The sequence below is a fragment of the Zonotrichia leucophrys genome, chromosome 1 (genome assembly GCF_028769735.1).
Source record: "Zonotrichia leucophrys gambelii isolate GWCS_2022_RI chromosome 1, RI_Zleu_2.0, whole genome shotgun sequence".
Taxonomy (NCBI): Eukaryota; Metazoa; Chordata; class Aves; order Passeriformes; family Passerellidae; genus Zonotrichia; species Zonotrichia leucophrys.
The window spans coordinates 42,098,278-42,122,228 of NC_088169.1; the positions used below are offsets into that span (position 1 = coordinate 42,098,278).

Below are 23,951 nucleotides of genomic sequence, written 5' to 3' on the forward strand. Positions count from 1 at the left end.
TGCCACAGGATTTAAAGCAAAGTAGCTGCACTAAGACACACTACAATATCTATGGACTTACAGCTGAGTTGAAGTAAGTTCATCAAAGCAAAAAAAAAATAAAAGAAGAAACAGGGTGAAAGGAAATGACAAGAAGAAGGTCAAGAAACAGCAATTTGCAGATTTGCAGGTGAGGTTTGGAAGGGGTTAATTACTATGCTTCAAAGCAAGGCAGTTGCAATCCCAGTTTTGGTAGGGAACAAAGCTCCTGTACAAATAAACAAGTGCTGACATTAGTGAATGAAGAGAGTGATTGTAAAAAGAAAAAAAAAAAACAAAAACAAAATACAAAACCAAAACCAAAACCAAAGCAAACAAACCCTGAAACAAATTCCCAACAGCATCATTCTCACTAGGAATGGGGCAAGAATTATTCTTTCTCTTTCAAGGCACTTCTGTACAACATCTGGACAAGCAATCACATATACCCCTAATGATAATCCAAAAACTGGCACAAAAGCAGCAAGAAAAGAGGAGTCATAAATGGCAGACCTGAAAGATGCTTTTAGCATCCAACAGAGTAGTTTTTCCCACAAACCACTTGCCAACATCCTGACACATAAACACCTCTATATTTATACAGTATGTGATTTATATCTTGCCAATTGCAATATACGTCTCTTTAGGGATGGCTCCTATCCATACTGGCACCAGCAAAGAGCTCACAATATTTCTGCTTTTCAGAGATTAAAAAGAAAATAACTATGTGGTGTGTCAAAGGCAGGTAACAGAAGCTGGAAATACATCAACAGAAGCCTTTTAGCACTAAAATACTAACAAGGTACCTGATATGCAGATTGTTCTGAAATTCATAACTTTTGAAGATAAAGCATGCAATTAGAAGGTTTTTCTTCTCTTTATGTGATGATTTATAACAGTACTATCTCTAAGAAGACATTGTGCAAATCCCTTTCCTTCTTAAAGGATTTTACAGCTTAAACACTGTGCAAATAATATAGAATAGACACCTGTGAACACACCTGTCTCCTCCACCAGGTGAGTGAACCAAGTGCAGAATGGCACATTCTGTGTGACAAGGCAGAGGCAGTTTGTGCCCACCATTATGTCATTGCAGTGGCTTGAGGACAGATTCTCAGACAGTTGTTAAAAAAGGAAATTTTATCACCAGAAATGGTCAAGGGTTTTCTTGCTTTTGTTGGGAAATGCCAGCTCACGACAACTGAACCTATTTTAAGGAAGCATCTTTGAGAGTGCCCTGAGTTGGGGCAGGTGTTTGAAAGTGCTGGAAGAAATAATTTTAATTGATTAAATTAAATCCCACCATCTCTTCGAATGGTAATTCAAAAGAAAACACAGGTAGAAATTCAAGTTGCTCAGTAATACATCCTGTGTTTGTCTCCAGTGCTGTTTAGAGTGACGTGCCCCACATTATTTAAGTGCAGTCCTTCCTTCTGAAGCTGGGCCACTCTCCAGCAGGAATACAAGTGTCACAGTAGTGGGTGGGATTACTAGCAAGTAGACTAACAGCTCTTGCTCTGAGTGCTCTGGATATGTATTCTGCTTTCTAAAGATACTCTCCGCAGATATGGTTCATTCTGATAGTTTGCAAAAACTGTGGGCTAGTTTCACACTTTCCCTCTCCTATGTAGAAAACTACCAGCACCAAGAACATGACAAGATTCATGCGAAGAAACCCCAAACACAGTATCCCCCTGTGCCTTTGTGGTTTTCAGCCTTAGTGAGGGATGGATTCTTGCCTGTTTATTAATAATTCCTTACAAAACCAGATTATCATCACAGTTTATAGTAAGGAAACTAGGCAGAGAGATCTAAGCAGAGTTTGTTGCTGAAGAGAGGACAGTTTTAGGGCAAAGATTGCATTTCAGGAAAGCTCAGGGCTTGGTGGACACTTTGTCTGGTGTTCAACAACAGTGCCAGCAGTTAGCCCAGACTTCTCTTTGTGGTTTCCATCTACCAAGGGGACACTGAAAGCAATGTCAACTTCAGCTTGACCTGGCATGATGAATATCCACCAGTTAGACTTTGTGTTAAGATATCAGTCTTAAAACTGTCAGAGGTGAAAAACTGACATGTATCCTTCAGCCATCCCTGTTCCACATGTGCTAACTCCTAGAGAAAGAAAAGCAAAAGGTTAGAAGGGATGTTACTGGTTTAAATTACTCAACAAGAAATCTATTGTGCACTCATCTGTCAAACCCCATTACTTTATCTCTACATGATCAAGGGCTATATTACCTTTTCCAGGACTGCTGAGACAAAAAAAACAAAACAAAACAAAAAAAAAAAAAAAAAACCAAAAAAAACCCCAAAAAACCACAAAACTAATATCAGCACTTACAAAATGTAATGATGTAAATCAAGGCCAAAAAATGCCCTTTCAAAATTCAGTTTCCTGAAATTTGAAAAATAAAAATAGAAATAGACCCAGATATCCTAAACAGAGAAAAATAAATCAGGTACCAAAAATCTTTCCCAATCACAGAAGAAATTTTTGCTCATGTAAAACTTTTTGAGCTGGCCCTGATCTGCACTATGTTTCTGGCACAGGTAGATATAACAAAGAATCTCAACCTCCCACTTTTGTGGGCCACTAGGAGAAAAAGAGGCTTAGCCAAATATTTTGGCACTATTACTTATCATTACTTAATATAATTACATCATTACTTAATACAACTTATAAGGTCCATTTTCCAAGACCTCTCTAAAGATCTTCTGGATAACATACATAACAAAGATCTGTATTATTTCTGTAATACTACCAGATTAATTTAACCTGCTGATTGTCATCAAGAGAAAATGTACTCCGTAGCCAACACATGCATGTCAAAATTAGCAGAAAGGTTTTTCCCCTCACATATTAGAAAATGTTTTCTTGACAGTTAACAAAAAAATGTGATTTCAACCAAATATTTTCTGCACCTGTGTTCAAATACAAAATAACATTTGTATTTGATGGATCTTAATTTGAATAGGAAAAAAAAAAGATGCTTATATGTTCTTGTAAAATATATTCATGGATACAAAGTTCTCATGATAAAAACTAGAAATATGTTCTGTACCCTTGTCCAATAATACTGTAGCCAGAACCTGAAGACATAAAGAGGTGTAATGTAAAAATAACTGTGTATGCGAAAAACAAAAATCATATGCATTATAAAAACTATTAATAAATATATTACAGCTGATTATGCACATACCAAAATCTTACACTCCCAATTTCAGACATCTATGTTAAAGTAAACATTATATCTAGTAGCCTTTTCATCTAGCATTTGCATTCCATAGATACATTTACATATGTAAATACAGTCTGATTGTTTGTCAGTTGTGTGTCACAATTTTGTTTAATGTTGTCCTCTAACATAAATCCCCTTGATATATTTGTAACATAATGAAGAAACAATCCCATTGTACATACACACATATCTAAAAATATATATAATGCATGTTCTGTTTCTATTCCTCTTTCCTGCTGAACTTGTTTGGATGCTCATCTGGCAGTGCTGATCTGCACTGTTCACATCAACAAGAAACTGCAGATGCTGGAAACAGACAGCGAGATTATTCTAGACTTCAGCTCTACAAATATTTGGGTTCGGGACTGTAGAATCATGAACACAGCACAAAAGCAATAAAAATCGAGCACTTTATCAAAGTCCAAAAGCAATTTCCTGGTACTCTGTACCAACTCTGTCAGCTCTGCAGGGATAGAGACAAAAATGGGAGAAAATTACTATTTCCAGTGGCCTTTTCTGGATGAGGTGGGTTGGTATAACGCTGCTGGAGTTCGTTATTTTCAGGACTGCGTCTCGGAGCACTACACACACGTGAGTCCCATGCCATTCTGTGTACAGTGTGGGTGCCAAATTTAGATCTTTCCTAAGTTGCAGAACAAGAACATCTTCTTCCTATTTCTACATTTCTGGCCTGGTTGGAATAGAAGGTTTTCACATTTGAGTTGTGCTGTATTCACACCCCAACCTGTAATCAAAAGTCTGAACGTTGTGAAAAAAAAGCACAGAACAAAAACCCTCCACAGCTGCCAAATTCATAAACGCAAGAGCTGTTCCAACAAAGTAATTTTTTAAACATTTCATAAAAATGAAATTAAGGAAATGTTGTTCGTTACCCCCTGGAGTAAGATTTCACGGCGCGTTATTACATTCTGAAGTAGTTACCACTCTGTTACTGATCCGGGCTGGTGAAACAGCACTCCAGCCCTGATTCCCTGGGCTTAGGTAACCAAGCAGGGAGTGGAAACCTGCGAGTCCTCTATTCAGCTTGGTAAACACGGTCTTGTCTGTCACTTCTCATTGTTCCTCTTCAAAGTACAGTCGCCACCTTATCTGGCAACAGCTTTCTTGAAGAGTGCTGCTCATGTGAAATAATCATTCACCACCGAGGCCAGCATTTCCTTAACACAAGAAGAAACATTTATCTTGCTGTTAATGGTTAATTAATTTTGAAAATGTATATTACAACACAATAAAAAAAAAAGAAAGAAAAGCCAGGCCGGACAATGGAGCAAAATGTCTCTTCCTCAAATTGACTCCTATTTAGTTCTTCCAATGTCATCCAAAACACAGATAACTTTTCTTTCATGAATTGTTCTCCTGAATGATTTATACATGTTGTGTTATCTGAAGCCCTTTCCAGATCCCCTGTGGTTTCAGCCAGCCATCAGCTGCATAATTGTTAATTTTAACACTATAAAAGGTTCTGATGCCAAGGAGATAAAGCGTCGGAGGAAGAATTAATTGAAATGTATCTTCCAATCACACTGGTTCCCTACTTCCAGTTCCACAAAAATTATACATTGGATTTGAGGTTAAAATAAATTTACATTTGTGCTACCCATAAAGCTTTTGGACTAGTAGAAAATAGATAAGTTAATTGTTTCTAAAACCCATAAAGGGTTTATCCTGAGAATAATTCAGGGCAGTCTCCTGTTCATAGCCCACAGCACCGTGAGCAGCCGGATAGGGGATTCTTCCCAAGCTACTGCAGACATAATTGGTCAGGAGACATGTGACAGAAGTCTTTTACAACAGCAGGTGATAGACTGACAGAAAAGGAGCTCAAGCTCCACCAATATTTAATCTGGATATTAAACACTCTATGCTTCCCAGAGCCACTAATACTTTTTTTCTCCAATGTTCACTCTGCCTGTACGCTCCAAGTGAAATATTATAAAGTAAAGCTACCAGGTTTTGATTCTTTCATTTACATTTTTATCATAAATATATAGAAAATGTACAAAATTCATTTAAAAGGCTATTTGGAGGAATATAGTTGGGGCACACAAATTCAGAGATCATGGGATTCATATTTAATTTACAGTTAGATGACTGCAAAAAGCTAACCCCATTTAACTGAGGCCCCTGAAATGGGCTGTATCTCTGCTGATCCTTTGTTTAAACATTATCACTATTATCAAATGTCTTTTGCCAGACTCTTTAGAAATGCACTGAGATGTAGATTTTCTGGGTGCAGAGGAGAGTAAAAAGCAGCAACAAGGTCTGTTGCTTTTCTTCTTCATCCTCTGTTCAGCTATATCAGAGCACCAGCTTCCCACCTGTAAAAACCCCAGTTCAGACCTGGCACAGGGAAAAAAACTGAGGAGTTTCATCTCAAAATTCAGCAAATATTTGTCTACAAAACTAAAAACTGCATTTCTGCGTAAGGAGGTACAGTGTAAAAACAGAAAAAATCTGAGATGAAGGGGGACTTGCAGAAGCTGAGAGGGAAAGCTTGTACAGCACCTGCCCACACTGTACTTGGATTTAGTCCATTTCTTGAGTCCTACTTTCACAAATACCAAATTCAACAAATACAGTGTAAGAAAATACCCATATTAGAATCTGCTTTATGCTAAGATGTATTATCACTTGAAGAACATTTTATTGCTGAGTAAAATACTCAGCATTTTCCCTAACTATTAGGTCTCTCACAGGAAATAACAGCATGTTAGTTATTTCAAGTCACAGAGCAAATGCAAGGATTATACATCTTATATTTTAGGACACAAAGACACAGCACTCCAAAGCAAACAAAGATGCCAACTGAGCTGAGAACATATTTATATATTACACAGAATGTTGTGTTAAGAATGTAAGAGTGTCATAAAAAGCTCTCCTCAGCTAAGCTCAAATTTGGCAAACAGGGCCAGAAATGGGCAAACTTTTGTCATTATGAATCATGGAAAATAATTCCCATTTCTCAACAATCCATGTCTCTGATTGCATTTTCTGTATAAGCTGAAAGTGGGTAGGTAGAACTGTAGGCAGAATCATAATGCAGCAACAAAGCAGCAATGATTTTCTAAATTTGGGATATTGGGTATTTAATTTTGCTTTTAAATCCATACTGTGGTGGGCACTTATGCACACAATAGAGAAGGAGACATGTCCCAATCAGTTTATGAGATAGTATAAAGAAAATGTGTAATAGAGCAACCAGATAGATATAAATAGAATAATACAAAGAAATCTAATCTACTGCAAAGCTATAATTCAATCCTTCTGCAACACAAGTGCAAAGCTAAACAGGCTTATGAATAGCACAAAAATACATATAGACAAAATTGTATAGCTTGTGTCATCAAATAAAAACCTTGAATTATTGCTTATCACTGCTATTTCACTTTAATAAAGGAAAAAAATCTAATGACTATGTCAAGAAATAAGCATTAATAAATTATAATTTTGTATTGAGCACATATGAGGAATGATAAGATTTACATGCTCCCTTTTTACTCTCCCTTTCTCCTCCCTTCTTATTCCTTCTATTTTTTTCCTCCATATGTTTATGTGTTCATGTTAGAGGCAGGGAAAAATTAATATTGAACATAGGAGGCAAATTCCAGTCTTGCTTTTATCTTGTGCAATTCTCCTGATTTCAGTAGGGATTTGTTTCATTTTTTTTAACCTGAACACATAATTTAAGTTCAGGGTCTTGTGATTTTTTTTTTCCTTTAGAAAGAGGAATTTTATACGGAATCAGATCTCTCTGATACCCTGAGATGAGGAAGATGCAAGTATTCAGCTCCAAGACTTCCTTTCTTCTTTTTTTAATGGCCACAGTCTTATTATTTGGTATAGGCCCTACTAATTGTTCTTGTAGGGCTTTTCTTTCCCTCTTCCATACACACAGAGACATGCATGCACATCCTGTTCCATTAAAAAGCCAGGTAAACCCCTCAGCTACACCCTTCAACCTGAGCAGCCCATGTGCATACTATGGGTTTGAACAGTGACATATGCTTTTGTTTGGGGAGGAGGTCGCTCTTATTTCATAAAGCAGATTAACTGCTCCTTACAGCTGCATTAAAGGAAGGCAGCAGTTACACCCATAGCTTCAATGACATTTCACCCAACCCACAACACAAGGAATGTAACTCAGAATAGGGGATAGCCTAAGATCCAAGAGACAAGTGCCGTCAGAGATGTAGAACAAGTATTTTTAGATAATTGGGCTTGGTACATGACAGTTTGGAGAGCTAAACATTACTCAAGGTAAGTAAAGGCCATTGTCTGTAAACAGCTCTGGAGAGGTCATTGATAGAAATGTTACTGACTGTGCTCTGTCTCTCTGCACTCATGGCTGGGGCAAGAAACAGGCCCTGGGACAATTATTGTGTTGAGCCACACCTGTGAGAGCCAGCGATGACAGCTGTAACTTCAATCAGGAGTAAATATCTGAGTTTTGTCCAACTGGGGACAGGTGAGAAAAGCATCTTGAATTATTTGAGACTATAAGATGAATGCACATAAACTACTTTGCATTAACCCCTCATGTGAATGCCCTCTTTCATTTTCTCAAAGTAACTCCTGTGGAGTTTCATGCTGAAGGTGAAGGATGAAATATCAGTGAAATCAAGTCATTACACCCGAGCACCAGTGTGCAAGTTTTGAAAACCTCAACTTTGTACCTTTGTTTAGACAGTCTGAGTGCCCTATATGAATAAATGGGCTTGGTTTTTTCCCTATTTTCCTAATTCTTTTAAAGGTTGTATTCAAGATCAAAGCTATTTCTTCATGGACACAAATATGCATAATGGACAGGTTTATCTTGTTGAGGTGGAGAACCTATTTTAATAGTCTGTCCTTGAAAGCTAATGGTTCCAGTTTGGTTTTGGGTGTCACTGATAAAGATTGTAGTGCAGCTTACATATCTGTGCTTCTTAAATTCGTTGTCATTTTTATTGAGGCAAATGATCTTGGCACACTATTTGTGGTTTCATCAATGACAGAGACAATGAGACAAATTGTCGACAAAGATAAACAAATGGGGTGCCAGGGATTTCTGCACAGAAATTTGCCAGCTCATTGGGGATCTGGTCGAATTCATTGGACACATAGGCTATTAATGAAACTCAATCATTAAGATATATGAAGCTATAGCAATTTTACTGCCAAGGGTTTCAGTTCTGTGGGTAAGCGTGTTCCTCTCTGCTGTGCTTCTTTAATCCTGGAAAGTGTTTAGGAGAGTCAAGAGGAGCCAGAAGCTCGGAAGTGCTCATGGGTCAGATGACTTTGAGGAGCCTTGAAGATCTCACGGGGAGTGGGGTGTGGTAAGCTGCATGTCACGAGTTTGGGTGTGACTGCAATGGGGCTTGGAGCTTTGGAGACATGTTTGTGAGGAAGGTGAAGAATGACCTGCACATCGAGTCTCAAAACCAACCAGCCAGAGACCTGCCAGTTGGCAAATGCAAGCAGGGGGGGAAAGGAGTCTCCCTGGGCCTTTTACCTGTGCCACCACTGCCTCTGCTGGCTAGTGATCCTACTGCAGTGGAACATCTTCTGCCAGTCTGCTGGCTGAGAGAAACTCTGGCTAGGACTGGGATGGGTGAAGAAGTCATGCATGGATTTTCCTTCTTTGTTTCCAGAGGTAAAAGGAAAGCTTTAGGCTCCATTCATACCTTGTTGATGCTCCGGGCCAGATCCCACTCACTGACAAAGCCTGTTACAGGCTGCTCTGTAATGGCCTTAGACATTGATAATTACTGATAAATCAGCTTCAAACATCTTTCTTGGTACTTCATTGTCATAAGTAAACATAGTGTACAAACAAACTGCCAGTAAAGGCAGATCTATGCCAAGTCCTTCTGATTTTGAAATACTATTTGTTGGCTGCAAAGCAAAAGAAGAAAGGCTCCCTTCCTCCCACCGTGGCAGCTCTGGAACTGTGATCAGCAGGGCTGCTGAGGGTGGCAAGCAGCTTCAAGAGCTGGTGGCCATGGTGTTTCTGTCTCAAAGGAGAGCTTAACTTCATGGTAATTTTTATTTCAGCCTAGAATTATCCCCTCTAAGAGAGCAAATGTGGTGCCTTCCTTAAGTGAATTTCAGTAACTGGCACATAGGATGCGGTTTCACGAGTAGCTTATGCTGATCTCAGACTCTGCTGCTGTGGAAGGTCCCATGTTTCTCTCTGCATTCACTCTTCCACTGCCACTCATTTATCAGTGTCAGCAATCAAATGTGTGTTTGTGTGACAGGTGAAAACTAGTGGGTTTATTCTTTTTGGGATGGTTGTTTTTCAGCTGGATCAGACAACCAATCTGACCACAGCTTTCAGTGCTGGTGCAGAGGAAGAAAAGGGTTCTGGAAGGAAGGCTCCAGGAGTATGTGTCTTCAAACTATACTATGGATATCCTTCTGGAATGTATTAGATCCTTTTCTAGCAACGGTGTTTGTTTTTAAAAAGGGCTATAAAGGGCTTCCTGTTTCAGTCTTGGTGCTGCTCTAGCTAGACACTGATCTTCCTTTTGGAAGGAGCTTGGAAACCTGTGCAGTGTCATTGCATGGCATTGCAGTGTCTTGTATGTACTCTCCCTGCATTCCATCAGACACAACACTGGTGCAGAGTTTTGCTGTCAAGTTCAATGAGGGCTGCAAGGGCTTATGTTCAGATCAGTATTGGACTCAGCTCTAGGCCTTAGCAGGAAATACTAATTCTAGCAGATGTGCTGGGTGCAACTGTTCCTGGTTAACTCAGGGACAGCTGCTCTCTTTGAACCCAAGAGCCTGGAGAGATACTGTCTAAAATTTCTATGGGAAGGTTGGAGGCAGGCCCATTCAGTGAGGCATTCCTGTTGATATCACTTTGAAATTCACTTCGTTATTTCCCTCCTCTCCTATCTGCCAGGACTGAGATTTGTTGGCCCCTGCATAACTCAGCAAGGCTTGTTTTTGCAGGTTTTTTCTGGATGAAAAGAAGAAGCAATAGCAAAGCACCATAGAAAAATCCTGGCAGTGAGGTTCAGGATGAGACAGGGAAATGGGACTAACTTGTGCCCCAAAGTTTTTTGTAACCTGTGAATTTTATCCAGCCAGCCATAGGCTGAGACCAACTCCATATTTGAATTAGACTGATTTAAATAAATAATCATTAAAAGAACAACAATCACCTGAGCTCTGATTCCCAACCAATGTAGAAATGAGTTTGTTATCTACACAGAACTATCTGGTTGGGTTGTTTGTGTCAGCTGAATATAATACCTAGCAAGTTCACACCCAGCTATTTACATCTCTATGTTAGGATCCAGGAGCATGTAAACTAGAGAAAAATCATGTTTAAATTAAATGTACTTAGATTCCTCACCAGAGAAAACAGGGAGTAAGATACATGGATAAGAAAAGTGAAATTTTCTTGTATAATCTTATCTGTAATAACCCTACAGATCAAGGACCCACTGAATTATTTCTGATTTGTTGTTGGAATAATCACAATGTGCACAAATACACTAGGAATAAACTTTGAGCGTGTTTTTTATTGTTAGACTTCTCACATCCCAGATTCCCCATCATGTTCAGTCCTGTGTAGATAGTTATAGTAATGATCTTTTATTAACTTGGCTGAAATAACTGCCATGACTCTCAATGATGACACTAGTGCTTAGGTATTTGTATGTCTAAGCACTTACATAAGTAATCATATCACAATGTCAAATTATTGTACTTATTATTTTGCAAATGCTACAACTGCCACCTCCTGTTAAACACAAAAAGAAAAAGAAAGAGCAAAAGAAAAAGAAGAATGTCAGAGTGCCTGAAGGATTCCTTCCAGTTTTGATTTAAACTCTCTGTGCTGTGAGCCAAAATAAACTCATTCCACCTACTCTTTGAGGTGAAACTCTCCTATTAAACTCACCTCTGCCTATAAGAAGATCCAAACATCCACAAGCATAGCTGTGTTTGAGGGAATCATACATACAGCTGGGAGAGAGAACTTTCACACTTTTCGGAATGCAAAGGACATTATACTTTCAGTCTTTCCAGCAATGGTAGGAACTGAAAGTTCCACAGTCTCCTCATCATTAAGATAACCAGTCATGCCATTAATAGGGAGAGAGGAAAAGGGGCTGGCAACAAAGCAGTTTCATGAACTGGCTTTTTACTTGGGAAGGCTTGAACTTAACAGTGAAGTCAGGAAAGACAGTTTGGGCAATTTACTGCCTGTCTCCAGTAAACCTGGGACGCAGTCCAGGAGAGCCCATGTACTTCAGCAGGCTTTCAGTGAAGTCTTTAAAGAAAGTATACTTTTTGTATTTACTATGTCCAAGATCACAGGTATTTTTAAGGCAAACAAGTAACCTATTTCTTGTTTTCTGTCTACCTATCACACACAAAGCACTTGGGCGGGGGAGAATACAGTAATCTTATTCTAGAAAATCCAGATATTAATGCTGATGGAGTGTATGAACGTGTTTTGTGTTTTACCTGTCCACACGATGACCAGAAGAAAAAAGGACAGCAGTTTCACTTTTTCCATGAGACAACATTTTAGCTGGCTGGGATCATACCTTGTTTTTGTGATTTCATGGACTATGTTTTAAAGTATGTCTCTCCTGAAATATGGCAGCTTTTTTGATGTTTTTAACAGAGTTTCTCTGTCAAATGAAGCAAAAGAAAGCACATGATGCTTTGTTGGTCAAATACAAGAACTGCTATTGCTTTGTTGTACAGCAATATTATCAAATCTAATAGGTACATCTGCAACATCTGCAACATTTTTCTAGGATCACAGCAAGAGATTATTCATTAATTTTTTTTCTTTCATTGGCATTTAACAACTTAGTTAAATTACTTTTCAAAAGAAGGGCTTAACACATGCTTTAGGAAAAGTACTTTGGTGAAAAGAAGAGGTAGAATATCTTGTGGTTAAGATATTGAACTATAGAATGGTTTGGGTTGGAAGGGACCTTAAAGTTAATCTAGTTCCAATTCCACTGCCATGGGCAAGAATGTCACCCGTAGATCAGGGCCCCAAAGATGTGCTTCTGGTGTCTCTGTGATATGACAAAAGAAAGATATGGCCCTCCTGACCCAATTCAGTAAAAGACCATGGTTTGGCCATCCAGAAAATCTCATTTTAGGTTTCATCATCTCCAGTTGTTTCTGTTACACAAAGGCTACATGCACAGGAGCAAGTCCCTGTGAGATAAGATACATCACAGCACGTCATCTACACCACTGGAACTGCCACTCATCCCATATTCTTATAGTGCTTGTGACATGGCTTGTACACTTTTTTCTCCTCTGAAGGATGTTTTCCAGTTACTTCTTTTATCCCAAGGTTGCCATGACCAGAGGCACTGAGCATTGAGGAGCTACATGGTCATGTTCACATACCAGCTTGCTTCATGGGAACTTGTTCAGGTAACTCCTAGTGCAGCAGGACTGGGCTTCATTTGCAAAATGGAGTAAAGACCCACATGAATCCAAGAAAACTGAACTTTATATAGTCTTTGTTCTAACCATTGTTTAACCATCCTACTTGGAAAAGAGTTGAAGCATTAAAAAACTGGAGGGGGTGAACAAGAAACAATACAATAATCTGTTTCTATCATAAGGAATAAATGTGCTTTGGGCTGATTCCATTCAGACTGTACAGATATTTTCAAGGAATTTAGGGCATAAAATCCCATTGAATCTCCCTGAGGGAATTAAAATCAATGGAACTTAGGCACTCTCATACTTTGAAAGATCTGCACTTAATTCTTGTGTCTTTTAGAAGTTCCAAGTTTGAATTATTTACTTTCTGGACAAATGAATACTTTTTGGCATGACCTTCTTCATACTCTATAAACAACATCTGATAATATGTAAGGGAAAGTTGACAAGAGAATTGAAAACCAAAAGAACAACTTCTGGAAATTTTGATTTTATTTTACCCACTGAAATGAAAAGGCATCTCCAGGAATGCTGCAAAACTTCTTGCTCTTTTTAAGTCTGTTGCTGCTTGTATGTTCTGTTCTCTTATTTTTTCTACAGAATCAGTCATAAAAGTCAGATTTTTCAATAACACTAACAAAAACCACCTTTCTCTTTTATATCACTGATAATAAACATCCTCACATGGGAGAATATTATAGAAGAAATTAAAATGTACATAAAGGATTACAAACTTCCCTGCATATTACTCTAAACAAATTTTACACACTAAGAGCCAAATTTGTTACTGATTTGGTACACCATTGACAACTTTTTGCCAATGCTATCAATCAGTGACAACCCTTCCTTTTTTCATGCAATCCAAATAACTTGCATTGACATTTCATATAAATTATAATACAATAAATGATAAAACTATTATAAAATATTCCAATTATGGATCCAGAGAATGCAGTTGGAAGGGAAACTTGTACAGAAATGGTGCAGAAGATTTACTTTCAGAAAAGATTTGAAACAAATAGAAAGGTGATAAAGTGGGGGGGGGCAAATAGCAAAGCCATGACAGTGATAAAATTGTGCTAAGAAGAAAGAGGAGGCCAGAACCAACTAAACCAGAGAGTAAAACAGAACATTTCTTCAGCATGTCACTGGGAGACATGCTCACATATGATCATTTTGGCAATGCTCATTTAGGGGAGGAGCAGTGGTGCTGATCACACGTGTGGGTAGGAGAGGAACAGCGAGTTTGTGGGCTGGGAACCAGCAGGATGTGTGGGCTCTGAAAAATGGAAAGGCCTACATGAAGAACTAAGTTAAAACTGATTCTTCCCATGTCAAATATCCATACAAAGAGAGGCAGAAGAAAACTCCTGTCCTAGGGCTTTGTCACTCTTGACAAGTTAGTCCCACTTGTTTTAAACGTCCTTCATCCTTCTCCAGGCAGATGCAGGCTCTGCATACCTACACTCACTATTTGAAGCATGTTTTTTTCCAGGATTTAACTGGAATTCACATCTTAAGCTCATTACCTCTTCTTTATCCCCACAAACACAATTTAATTCTCTCATCTTTTCATTTAACTTTTATACCCCTAAGGAACAGTTCTTTCTCCTCTTCAGCTTAAGTAACAACACTGCTTTCAATCTTCACTTGTGTATCAGTGTATGCAGCACATTTTTAGACCTCTGATCAAACTTGCTGCATTCTGTCCACTAATTCCACATTTTTCTTGAAGTCTAGCACTGCACAATGTACTCCACAGAAGCCTTCATGATGCTGACAAAAAAAAAGATCTCAGTCTTTCAGAACTATCAGTAGTAGTAGTAGTAGTGTGTTTGCTTAGTAGGAGATGATTATACACACCTAACAAGTGTTTATAGCAACAAGTTATTAAAAAATAATAGATTACTTTTTTAAATGAGAGAAAAATCTAAATTTGGAGATTAAAAAAAAATAGTCTAACAATTATTATTATTGAAACTACCCATTTAAGTGAGGAAAATAAAAAAAGAAAAATAAAAAAAAACCATGAGGCAATGTTTACCATAATAAGATTTAACTATTCAACAGACTTTGGAAAATTAGAATAATTTCTGTTCAATGTCCATGCCAAGGGAAGCCATTACAACGAGAAGTTTATGGTGAGGATGTAAGGCCTAGCAAAATCCCAAAAGCTGTGTTAAGAATGCAGGCCAAGCAACCATGAATTCACTGGTCCTTGGGTTTTGACTCTCTCTGCCTATGCTCACCAAACACCCACAAAGCGCAGCTACTCCTTACCAATGTGACACTCATGCAGAGGCAGAAGCTCCTTTTCTGTCCTCTGCTAGAAAAAATCATTCTGAAGCACTGAGAACAAGTGGATGCAAAAAGTGGAATGGTCAGTGGTCACCTGTCTGAATCAGGAACACTAAACAGAATCTATTTTGTGCTATTGGTGTCTAGCTGATTTAGGTTGAGCGGGAGTCTTTATAAACCACACTCCTGCGAGAAGATGAAGAGAATCTGGTGACTATAGCTCATCTGAAACTGCTCCTCAACGGAAACCAAAGCATGATGAGTGAGCACAGTGAAGAGATTTGCTTGGAAAGCTGTGGCACCACTGATCTGAGCTAAAAATGCAGGTGCAGATGCTCATGTAGGTGTGGTGTGTAGGGGTAGGCACTCTCTGTGTTTAACTTATCTGACTACTAGAACTGGCTTGTGACCATTAACTTTGAACTTTCCTGAGTGACATTTTGCTTCCTCCTAATGAATGGAATGCAGAAACTGTCCATTCTTACAAGCAGATAAACAAGACACTGACCATAAAGAAAAAAAAGCTGTGAGTCGAAATCCAAAGAGATATACATTCTTTCCATTATGGGCCTCCCTTCCCTAGTTGTTTGTAGTCAATTAAAAAGTCATAATCAGAAGGCAAACAGCAAAGATTTATGCTTAACTCTTCTTCAGAGGGGAATGGGACAAATTCTGATCTTCTTCCTAGCCTCCTTACAAATCCTGAAATGCCTGTCAAAGGTTTCCAAACCACAATCTTATCCAGTGGCATCTAAGACCTTGTCTTCAAAATTGCATAGATGTTTTTGGGACCTGTCTGGCACCCATGACTGGCAAAACAACCTTTTGTGTTTTACGGTTATGAATCAAATTAGACTGGTCATTGAAATGTATTAATTCCAGGAAAAAAATCCTCCAGGACTGCTGCACAGCTCTAAGAAGTGAAACAAGATGATTGTTGTCACTGTAAAATGTTGATTGAATTTAAATGTAAAAGTCTTCAGAGATTATTTATATAAAGAAGCTTGTAGTAGAAGACACCAAAAATCAAGACTTGCCTCTCCTAACAGGCAGTGACACCACAATGATAATGTGAATTTCTTTGGAAAAAGGAAGCATGAGCACTGCTCAGCCTTTGAAGAAGAGTTATGGCAACTGCCTGAACAGGGAAACCTGGACTCTAGAGACGGCAGTCTCCATCCATGTGAGCTCTGATTTCATCATGTAAAGCAGGGGAAGCTTACACATCTGTATTACTGATGATCTTTCAGTAGTTCCACGTGCTGGAAAGGTATTTATCTGGCCTTTCTGGAGCATCTAAGCCTGTCCAGGAACTCTGCCAGAAGACTAATTCTCACTTCACTTCCCCAGACAGGGACTAGCATGTAACCACACAACATCATCCTTTTTTTTTTGGTTCTAAGACTTCCTTGGCTGTGGTTCTGATCATTCTTCCCAGGCAGCTAACAGGATTAAGAAGCAGCAAAAAATTTACTCCTTAAAGTACATGAAAATATCTTGCTGTACAAATGGAGTGCATGCAGATTAGATAAACATTATGGAGTCTCAGCAAGTTCAAATAGGCTGAATTTTAACGTTTTCTTTACTTCTAAAAGTAGTAAGGACCCCGTCACCACCTTCTGATCAGAACTGCTATCAATGGTTGCGTGAGATCTAGGTCTGGTGTTCCTGCAAGAGCAGCTCCAGTGTCCTGAAGCACAGAGACATAAATTAGGCTTTGCTTTTAAAATAATATACATTAAGTCACAGAACATATTCAACCCTTACCGAAATCATAACATTTAATTTAAAAAAAAAGTACAGGACTTTTCTATGCTTCCCAAATGAGTAAAAAATTTGTTAATTCTCTTCTAACTTAAAATAGCAAACTAAATGAACCAACGTTTTTATTATAAAAAGTTTACTCTCCAGCTGAGCATTTGAGTGCCAAGTTCAATCCAGAATCACACTTTCACAGCCAAATTAGAAACTATAAACTTAGAAACCAGTGTTTTATGATAGAATGCTTTGCCAGGCACTTCACTAGAGCTTGGGCTACCAGCTGCTCTAATAATAAGCGAATGTTATTGAAAAATAATAATACCGAGCATTTGGAAGCACTCTGTAAAAGCAAATGAATGAGTTTAGCGCATTATGCACAATAAAGAGCTCACGGGGTAAAACTCCCTTTCTCTCTACAGGTATACTGGACTACACAAGAGGAAAAAGACTTGGGAGTGCTCACAAACCTGCCAAGCTCCATGGAAGCAGAACGATCAGCCTGCCAACCTGTTGGTGCGCTTAGGATTCCAGCCTGCCCAGCAACTTCGGACAGCTGAACGTGACATGGAACCGGTGACTGATACCCTACACGAAGAAAAATGTCAGCTTTCAAAGTTGGGGGGATGGAAACGCTTCCGTGCACAAAGGGAGCCGTGAAAACGCGATGTGGCTCTGCCAGTGAAGGGAAGGGCTGGGGCTGCCGAGCCCGTGAATCAGCTCTTCAGTCGGGAGGCACGGCGAGGCGGAGATGCTATCGGGATAACCACTGTTCTTCAACTTCTTTTTATCTCTTTGATTCGCTACCTGATTGTTAGGCTCAAATAAAAATTAGGAGGAAATGAGCTTGCTGCCTTGACACTCACTTTAAACTCGGCTTTAAAAAACACGAGAGATTAGATGTTTGGTAAGAATATGAGAAATCGGACAATATTTGGAGTGAGGTGTAGTTACATCTACTGTAAGCAAGCTGGCAGAATTAACACATGGTTATTGAGAAGATAGCCTAACTCCCCCTTTAATATTTTTTAAGGCGCTCTCATCTTGCTTGATGGAGCACAGCACTGCATTCTGGAAAGCCTTGTTTAGCCTCCGTGCGACAATGCATCTGCTCGGGTTTTTGTTCCCCCCCCCATTATCATCCCTCCCCTCCACCTCCCTCCGGTAGCAGAAGGAAAGATCGCGCCCTTGAATTTGCATGCGTCAGGAATTGACAGGTCAAAGGCAAGTAAATCACATTATACACGACTGTATTGTTATTGTATCGATAACAACACATTATCAGAACAATTAACACACTCGCACAACTACGCGGAGATCACAGCAGCGGTTTAACAAAAATCCAGATAAGTAACTAAACTCCGATAAAGCCTTCCCTTTCTGTGCTTGGGGATTTGAAGGTTCTCCGAGAGAGTGTCTGTGCCTCAGCGTTTGTGTGTGTGTCTGAGTGTGCCTGTGTGTGTGTCTGTGAGTGCGAGGGCTGTGCAGGCAGCGCTCCGCGCCGCGGCCGCGGAAATCCCCGCGGGGAGAGCAGCCCCAGCCTCCTCCCCGCGCCGCGGCTGCCTCCAACCGGGGGAGACCTGGGACCCTCCGGTCCTTCCTAACACCAGTCCAACCTTGCTCCAAGCGGAACTGATAAGAGTTCCCATCACTTGGAAGTGTCTTGAAAGCAGATTACCAGGGAAAGGCAGACCCCCTGTAACTACCAGCATCGCTGAAATAACAACGGGTGGTTGTTTTAGTAGTCAGTGGTTGCCGCAAACCTTAGGAGAGGGGAGGGGGAAAGCTCTTTGAAAAACAGACCTTCGAATAAAGTATTTCATCTGCGACTAGAAAAATAGACTTGAGCCAGTACTGAGCCATTCATAGATTTCAGCCTGTGAAAGAGTCGTGTACAATAATTTATGACCAATAAATTCTATTACCGTTTTCACTATTTGGTGAACTGAACGCAATCAGAAACACGCACATATGAATGCAATGAGTTTGCAAATGGGGACATTTTTGGAAGACAGTCCATGAGTTGAGGCATCTTCTCTGCTGGAATTTAACCGAGTGCTTCTTTTTAAGACCAGTTTACCTGTACGGGACTCTGTGGGGACCTGCGAGCTGGTGGTTGTGCTGTTCTCAGACAGACATTGACCACTGACCAGCCTCCCCGAGCCCCATGCCGTCACTCGCGGCCCTTCCCCACGTGGTTTCCATGGCACACCTGCACACCGCCCTGCCTGCACACCGCTCTGCCACTCGCACAGACCCAGAGCAGCACGGAGTGACCCACGGGCAGGGGTTGTCCTGGGGGCACCGTCCGTGCAGGAGCTGCCAGACAGGGCTCACCCATGTGCCCGCCCTGAGTGCTTCACACGGTTCTGTCGCGACACGGGGCCATCGCCGTCCTCCACAGCGCACCCTGCTCTCGCACCGACGGGCTCGGGGTCACAGGGAAGGGGAGAGAGGGTGTGAGGGAAGCAGCACGGGAGGGAAGAGCGGGAAAAGAGCCTCGCTGGAACCGAGCCCACTCTGCTCTCCGGGGGCGCTGGCGGGAGCGGGGCCGGGAGCCTTCGGGAGCCGGGGGTGCCACTGGTGGAGGCATCAGTGAGTCGCTGCTGCTTGTCCCTCCCCGCTCTCCCTCTCCGCCCCGCTCACACTCCAGTAGATGTTACTGATTCTCACCCTGCTCATGGCTGCGGCCGGGAATGTATGCACCACGCTCTTGCCTTCCCCTGCGCTGAATCCGGGCGCGATCCCGCCGGCACCGTGCGAAGGGAAGTCGATCAAGCCGGCATCCGATCTGTGCGGAGAGAGACAGGGGATGAGTCCTTAAATATCAAACACAATAACGCTACATGTGATCGAGAGATGTAGGAAAGAGTTTCCCTACACAAACGGCGGCGGGGGGAGGGAATATACGCAGCTGGAAATATTGTCTGTTGGAAATACTGTCTGTTCATCCCAAAAGGGGAATGCGCTGGCCCATGGGGTGATAACCTGATCTCCAGGGCAGAGTTACCTGCGCCGGGATCAGCCCCCCTTTTCACTTTCGAAAAACCCCATTTCCCCGCCAACCCTGTATACCAGCCAGCGCTGATAGATATCTTAAGGTCTCCGTTTTGACCACCGACAGGTACTTTTTTTTCCACGGGTAACTGGACTGTAGGAGGTCAAGCGTTGGCAAGGTGGCTTCGGAGGTCGAGAGAATTACGTTTAAGTAGCAGTATATGGGTCATAAAACACGAAACGGGAGAAGATGCTATTAACAGAGGAGCTGCTCGGTATTTTACAGGGCACTCTGGCCCTGACAGGCTGCCGCGGGATCCGGGCGGTCTCACCGTCGGGGAAAGCGTCGGGAACCACGCTCCGGTGGAAGGCCGGCGCTCGGATTCTCCCCAAACATCCCGCCCGCGGAGCAGCTGCGGGTGGCGGTGGCGGGCAGAGGTGCGGTGTGGCAGCAAGCAAGGTGCGAAGCCCAGCGGCTGGAGCGGGGCACCGAGCCCGGCGGGAAGATGGAGCGGGCTCCGCGGAGAGGAACGCGGACGCGACGGCAGCGGGCGGCGTGACAAAGGAACCCCTGAGGCGAGCGGGCACCACTCCCCCCGCGGGACGTCCCGGCCGTGCGCCGGGCCGTGAGGAGTGTCCGGTTCGGCGGGGCCTCCGGAGGGGCTGTGACCCCACGGGCGCATCGCACTCGGGAGCCCAGTTCCGGCTTTTCCTTAAAAGGGCGGCGGAGCCGTCCCGGCAAAACCTAGCCCGATGGCAGCACGGGAAAGAGTTAATAGTTTATTGGAGTCGGCGCTTCCACATACCACAGGGGTAAGTCAAAACCGACCCGCCGGAGCACAAACAAGGCGAGCAAGTTCACCCTGACTGACAGGAGGTGAAGAGCACGGTCGGACAGCTCGGGCTGGGGGCACCGTGAAGCGGCGGCCCGAGCGACCAGGAAAAGACGCGTGGATGTTTTTGCGGTGCCCGGTGCCCGCACTCGGGGATGCTCTCCAGGGCTGCAGCCTCTCCCCGCCGGCAGCCCCGGCCCGGGCCGGGAAAGCCCCGAGCACCCCAAACACTCCGCATGCGCCGCCCGGCCCGGCCCCGCCCCGCAGGGCCCGCCGAGGGGGCGTGGTAAGCCTCGGCCCCGCCCCTCCCGACGGGAGCCCCGCCCCCGCCCCGCCGGCGGCGCGCAGGCCGCGTGCGGGGATATAGGGCGGCGCGCGGCGCGGGGGCACGCGGGGTGCGCGCGTTGCCTGAGGCGGCGCCGACGGGGCGAGAGGAGGGGGCGGCCGCGCCGGCTGCGAGCCCCCGCCGCCGCCGTGCAGCCCGGCCGGCGGCCCGCCGGGCGCGGACCGCCGAGGATTTTAATTAGGTGTGTCCCCCGCCTCCGCCGCCTCCTCCTCCTCCCTCCGCCCCTCGCCGCTCCCGCCCGCCCCGCCGCCCCTCCGAGTCGGCGGCCAAGAAAACCCAGGGAGACCTGGCGGCTGCCGGAGAAGGGGGAGTCGCGCGGCAGGCGGAGCGCCCCGTATCCCGCCGAAACTTGGCGAAGTTTGTCCGGCGGCGCGAACCAGGAGGCCCGCGGCGCCCGGCGGCCGCTCGCGAACGGCGCCCGGCGAGTATGAGCGAGGAGCGGGCTGCCAGCCGCGCCCCCCCGGGCGGAGCGGGGCGGCTGTAAGCGGGGCGGCCCGCGCCCCCTGGGGCCCGAGCCGCCGCGGACCCCGTCCCGCCCGGCCCCGCAGCGCGCCGCGGCGGGCTGCCCTCCGAGCTCCGCGGGCGGCGATGGCACCGGGCGGGCTCTGACCGCCGCCCCGTCCAGGGCTTGCCGCCGCACCGGAGACTGCCGAGCGGCGTCGCGTCCGCAGCGAAGCGAGGACACTCACGCCGCTCGCCTGCTGCCGGGTCCTGCCCTCGCCGTCGAGACTCCTCTGCGGTCCCGTCTGGACTCCGGCCGCTGTCGCCCGCGGGGTGTTCTGAGGAGGAGCCGTGGACTGGAGACCGGCGGTGCGGAGAGAAGCTCCGAGGTCCAGGAGGGGAACGGAGGCCGTCCCGCCCGAGCCGCCCGCCGCAGCGCCCTGACGGGGAGGCGCCGCCGCCGCTCGGCAGCGCCCCGCGCCCTGAGCGGGGCCACCGCGTGCCGCCGCCCCGCACCCGCGGGAGTCCGTGCCGCCGCCACTGGGCACCCGCAGAGATTGGTTTTGGAGGAGCGGACCGCGGTGGGGGCGAGGAGGAGGAGGAGGCGGGAGACAGCTCCGGAGGAGGCGGCCGCCAGTGCGGGGCGGGCGGCGGCTCGCCGGGGCGGCGGGGGGACACCATGTCCAAGCCGGTGGATCACGTCAAGAGGCCGATGAACGCTTTCATGGTGTGGTCGCGGGCGCAGCGACGAAAGATGGCCCAGGAGAACCCCAAGATGCACAACTCGGAGATCAGCAAGCGCCTGGGCGCCGAGTGGAAGCTGCTGACTGAGTCGGAGAAGCGGCCCTTCATCGACGAGGCCAAGCGGCTGCGGGCCATGCACATGAAGGAGCACCCCGACTACAAGTACCGGCCGCGGCGGAAGCCCAAGACGCTGCTCAAGAAGGACAAGTTCGCCTTCCCCGTGCCCTACGGGCTGGGCGGCGTGGCGGACCACGAGCACCCGCACGGGCTGAAGGCGGGCGGGCTGCATGCCGGCGCGGCGGGCGGGCTGGTGCCCGAGTCGCTCCTGGCCAACCCCGAGAAGGCGGCGGCCGCCGCCGCCGCTGCCGCCGCTCGCGTCTTCTTCCCCCAGTCGGCCGCCGCCGCTGCCGCCGCCGCCGCCGCGGCCGCCGCCAGCAGCCCCTACTCCCTGCTGGACTTGGGCTCCAAAATGGCCGAGATCTCATCTTCCTCCTCTTCCTCGGGCTCCGGGTTGCCCTACGCCTCCTCGCTGGGCTACCCCGGCGCCGGCGGGGCGGGCGCCTTCCATGGGGCCGCCGCTGCTGCTGCCGCCGCCGCCGCCGCCGCCGGGGGGCACACGCACTCGCACCCGTCGCCCGGTAACCCGGGCTACATGATCCCCTGCAACTGCAGCGCCTGGCCCGGCCCGGGGCTGCAGCCGCCGCTGGCCTACATCCTCCTGCCGGGCATGGGCAAGCCCCAGCTGGACCCTTATCCCGCAGCCTACGCCGCGGCCCTATGACCCGCGGCCGGAGGATGCCCGCGCAGAGCTCCGGTGCCCGCCTGGATGGCTACCGGCGCATACGTGCGGACGGGGAGCGGGGCGAGTCACCGCCGGGACCGCGGAGGGTGACCGGGGCAGGCGATGGGGAGCGCCGGGGCGGTGGCCGACCTGTTGCGCGTCCCCTGCTCGCTGCCCCGGGTAGAGCTTGTGTGTGTTGCATGCGGTCTGTGCAGATAGCCCGGCTGAAACAGAAGAGAAAAAAAGAGGAAAGAAAAGAAAAAGAAGAAAAAAAGAAAATAACCTATCCGGCCTGCCCCCCAGAGTGTGTGTTCGGGACAGACACGGGGTGTAGCGCCCGTCCGCCGCTCCGGCTTTCCCTCCCTGGCTCCTCCGCCCCGCGCGGCGCTCGCTCAGAACAGTCCCGCTGTAGCATCCCGCCACTGAGAGGAGAGACAGGCGTGGCTGGGGGGGGGTGAGGCCCCGGCTCGGCGCGGCACTGCCAGGTGCGGCCCCGGGAAGGGACAGGGTGGATCTGTCCTTGGTTCGTGGCCCCTCGTGGTATCCACGCGAAGAAGGATGTCGGCGGTGTGGGATGCTGCCCGTCCCGCGTGGGTTTCTGCCCTCCGCTGCTACGGGATGCTGAGAAGCGCGGGTCACGATTTCCATAGGATAAGACGCGTGACTCGGACCCCGTGTGTCTCCCCCCTCCCCTCCACTAATTAAGTCTCACCCTCAGACTGTAAATTTGTATATCTCTGTGGAAATGTTAGGTCTCGGATGGAAAACTCTGTTAGTTACTTCGCCCACGGTCGATTCAGTTTTAACCTGAAAAAAAAGAAAAAAAAAAAGGAATGCCTTTCAAAGGGAATAAAAATATTGCGAGACTGCTCAAGGATCGCAATATTATCTAAGGTTAAATCAGACTTTTTTGTCTGAGTGATAATTATCTATTTATTATTTAGCTGAACTGAAACAGAGCTTTGCTTTGACAGAAGAGTATTCTCATTTAAAAGAAAGCCCGTCTCCCCCACCAACATGAAGTGTTTCATATGTGTTTTGGAGTACTCTACCTGTTT

At 45.3% G+C, this 23,951-nt stretch overlaps 2 protein-coding genes across 2 annotated transcripts in view; one reads left to right on the forward strand and one right to left on the reverse strand.

Annotated features, from left to right (window-relative positions):
• Positions 1-16,599: 16,599 nt before the first annotated feature.
• On the reverse strand, positions 16,600-20,670 carry LOC135447673 (uncharacterized). The gene is made up of 4 exons (XM_064712745.1): positions 20,081-20,670; positions 19,425-19,542; positions 17,222-17,339; positions 16,600-16,683 (listed from the first exon to the last, which is right to left on the reverse strand). Exons 1-4 carry the CDS (start codon positions 20,429-20,431, stop codon positions 16,647-16,649), a joined length of 624 nt encoding a protein of 207 aa, XP_064568815.1. The 5' UTR covers positions 20,432-20,670; the 3' UTR covers positions 16,600-16,646.
• A 466-nt stretch (positions 20,671-21,136) lies between these two features.
• Positions 21,137-23,951, forward strand: part of SOX21 (SRY-box transcription factor 21) — a 3,967-nt gene continuing 1,152 nt past the window's right edge. Inside the window, exon 1 of the mRNA XM_064712731.1 lies at positions 21,137-23,951. This exon is cut by the window's right edge and continues 1,152 nt beyond it. Within this exon, the coding sequence (XP_064568801.1) occupies positions 22,048-22,893 (846 nt within the window). The 5' untranslated portion in view covers positions 21,137-22,047 and the 3' untranslated portion in view covers positions 22,894-23,951.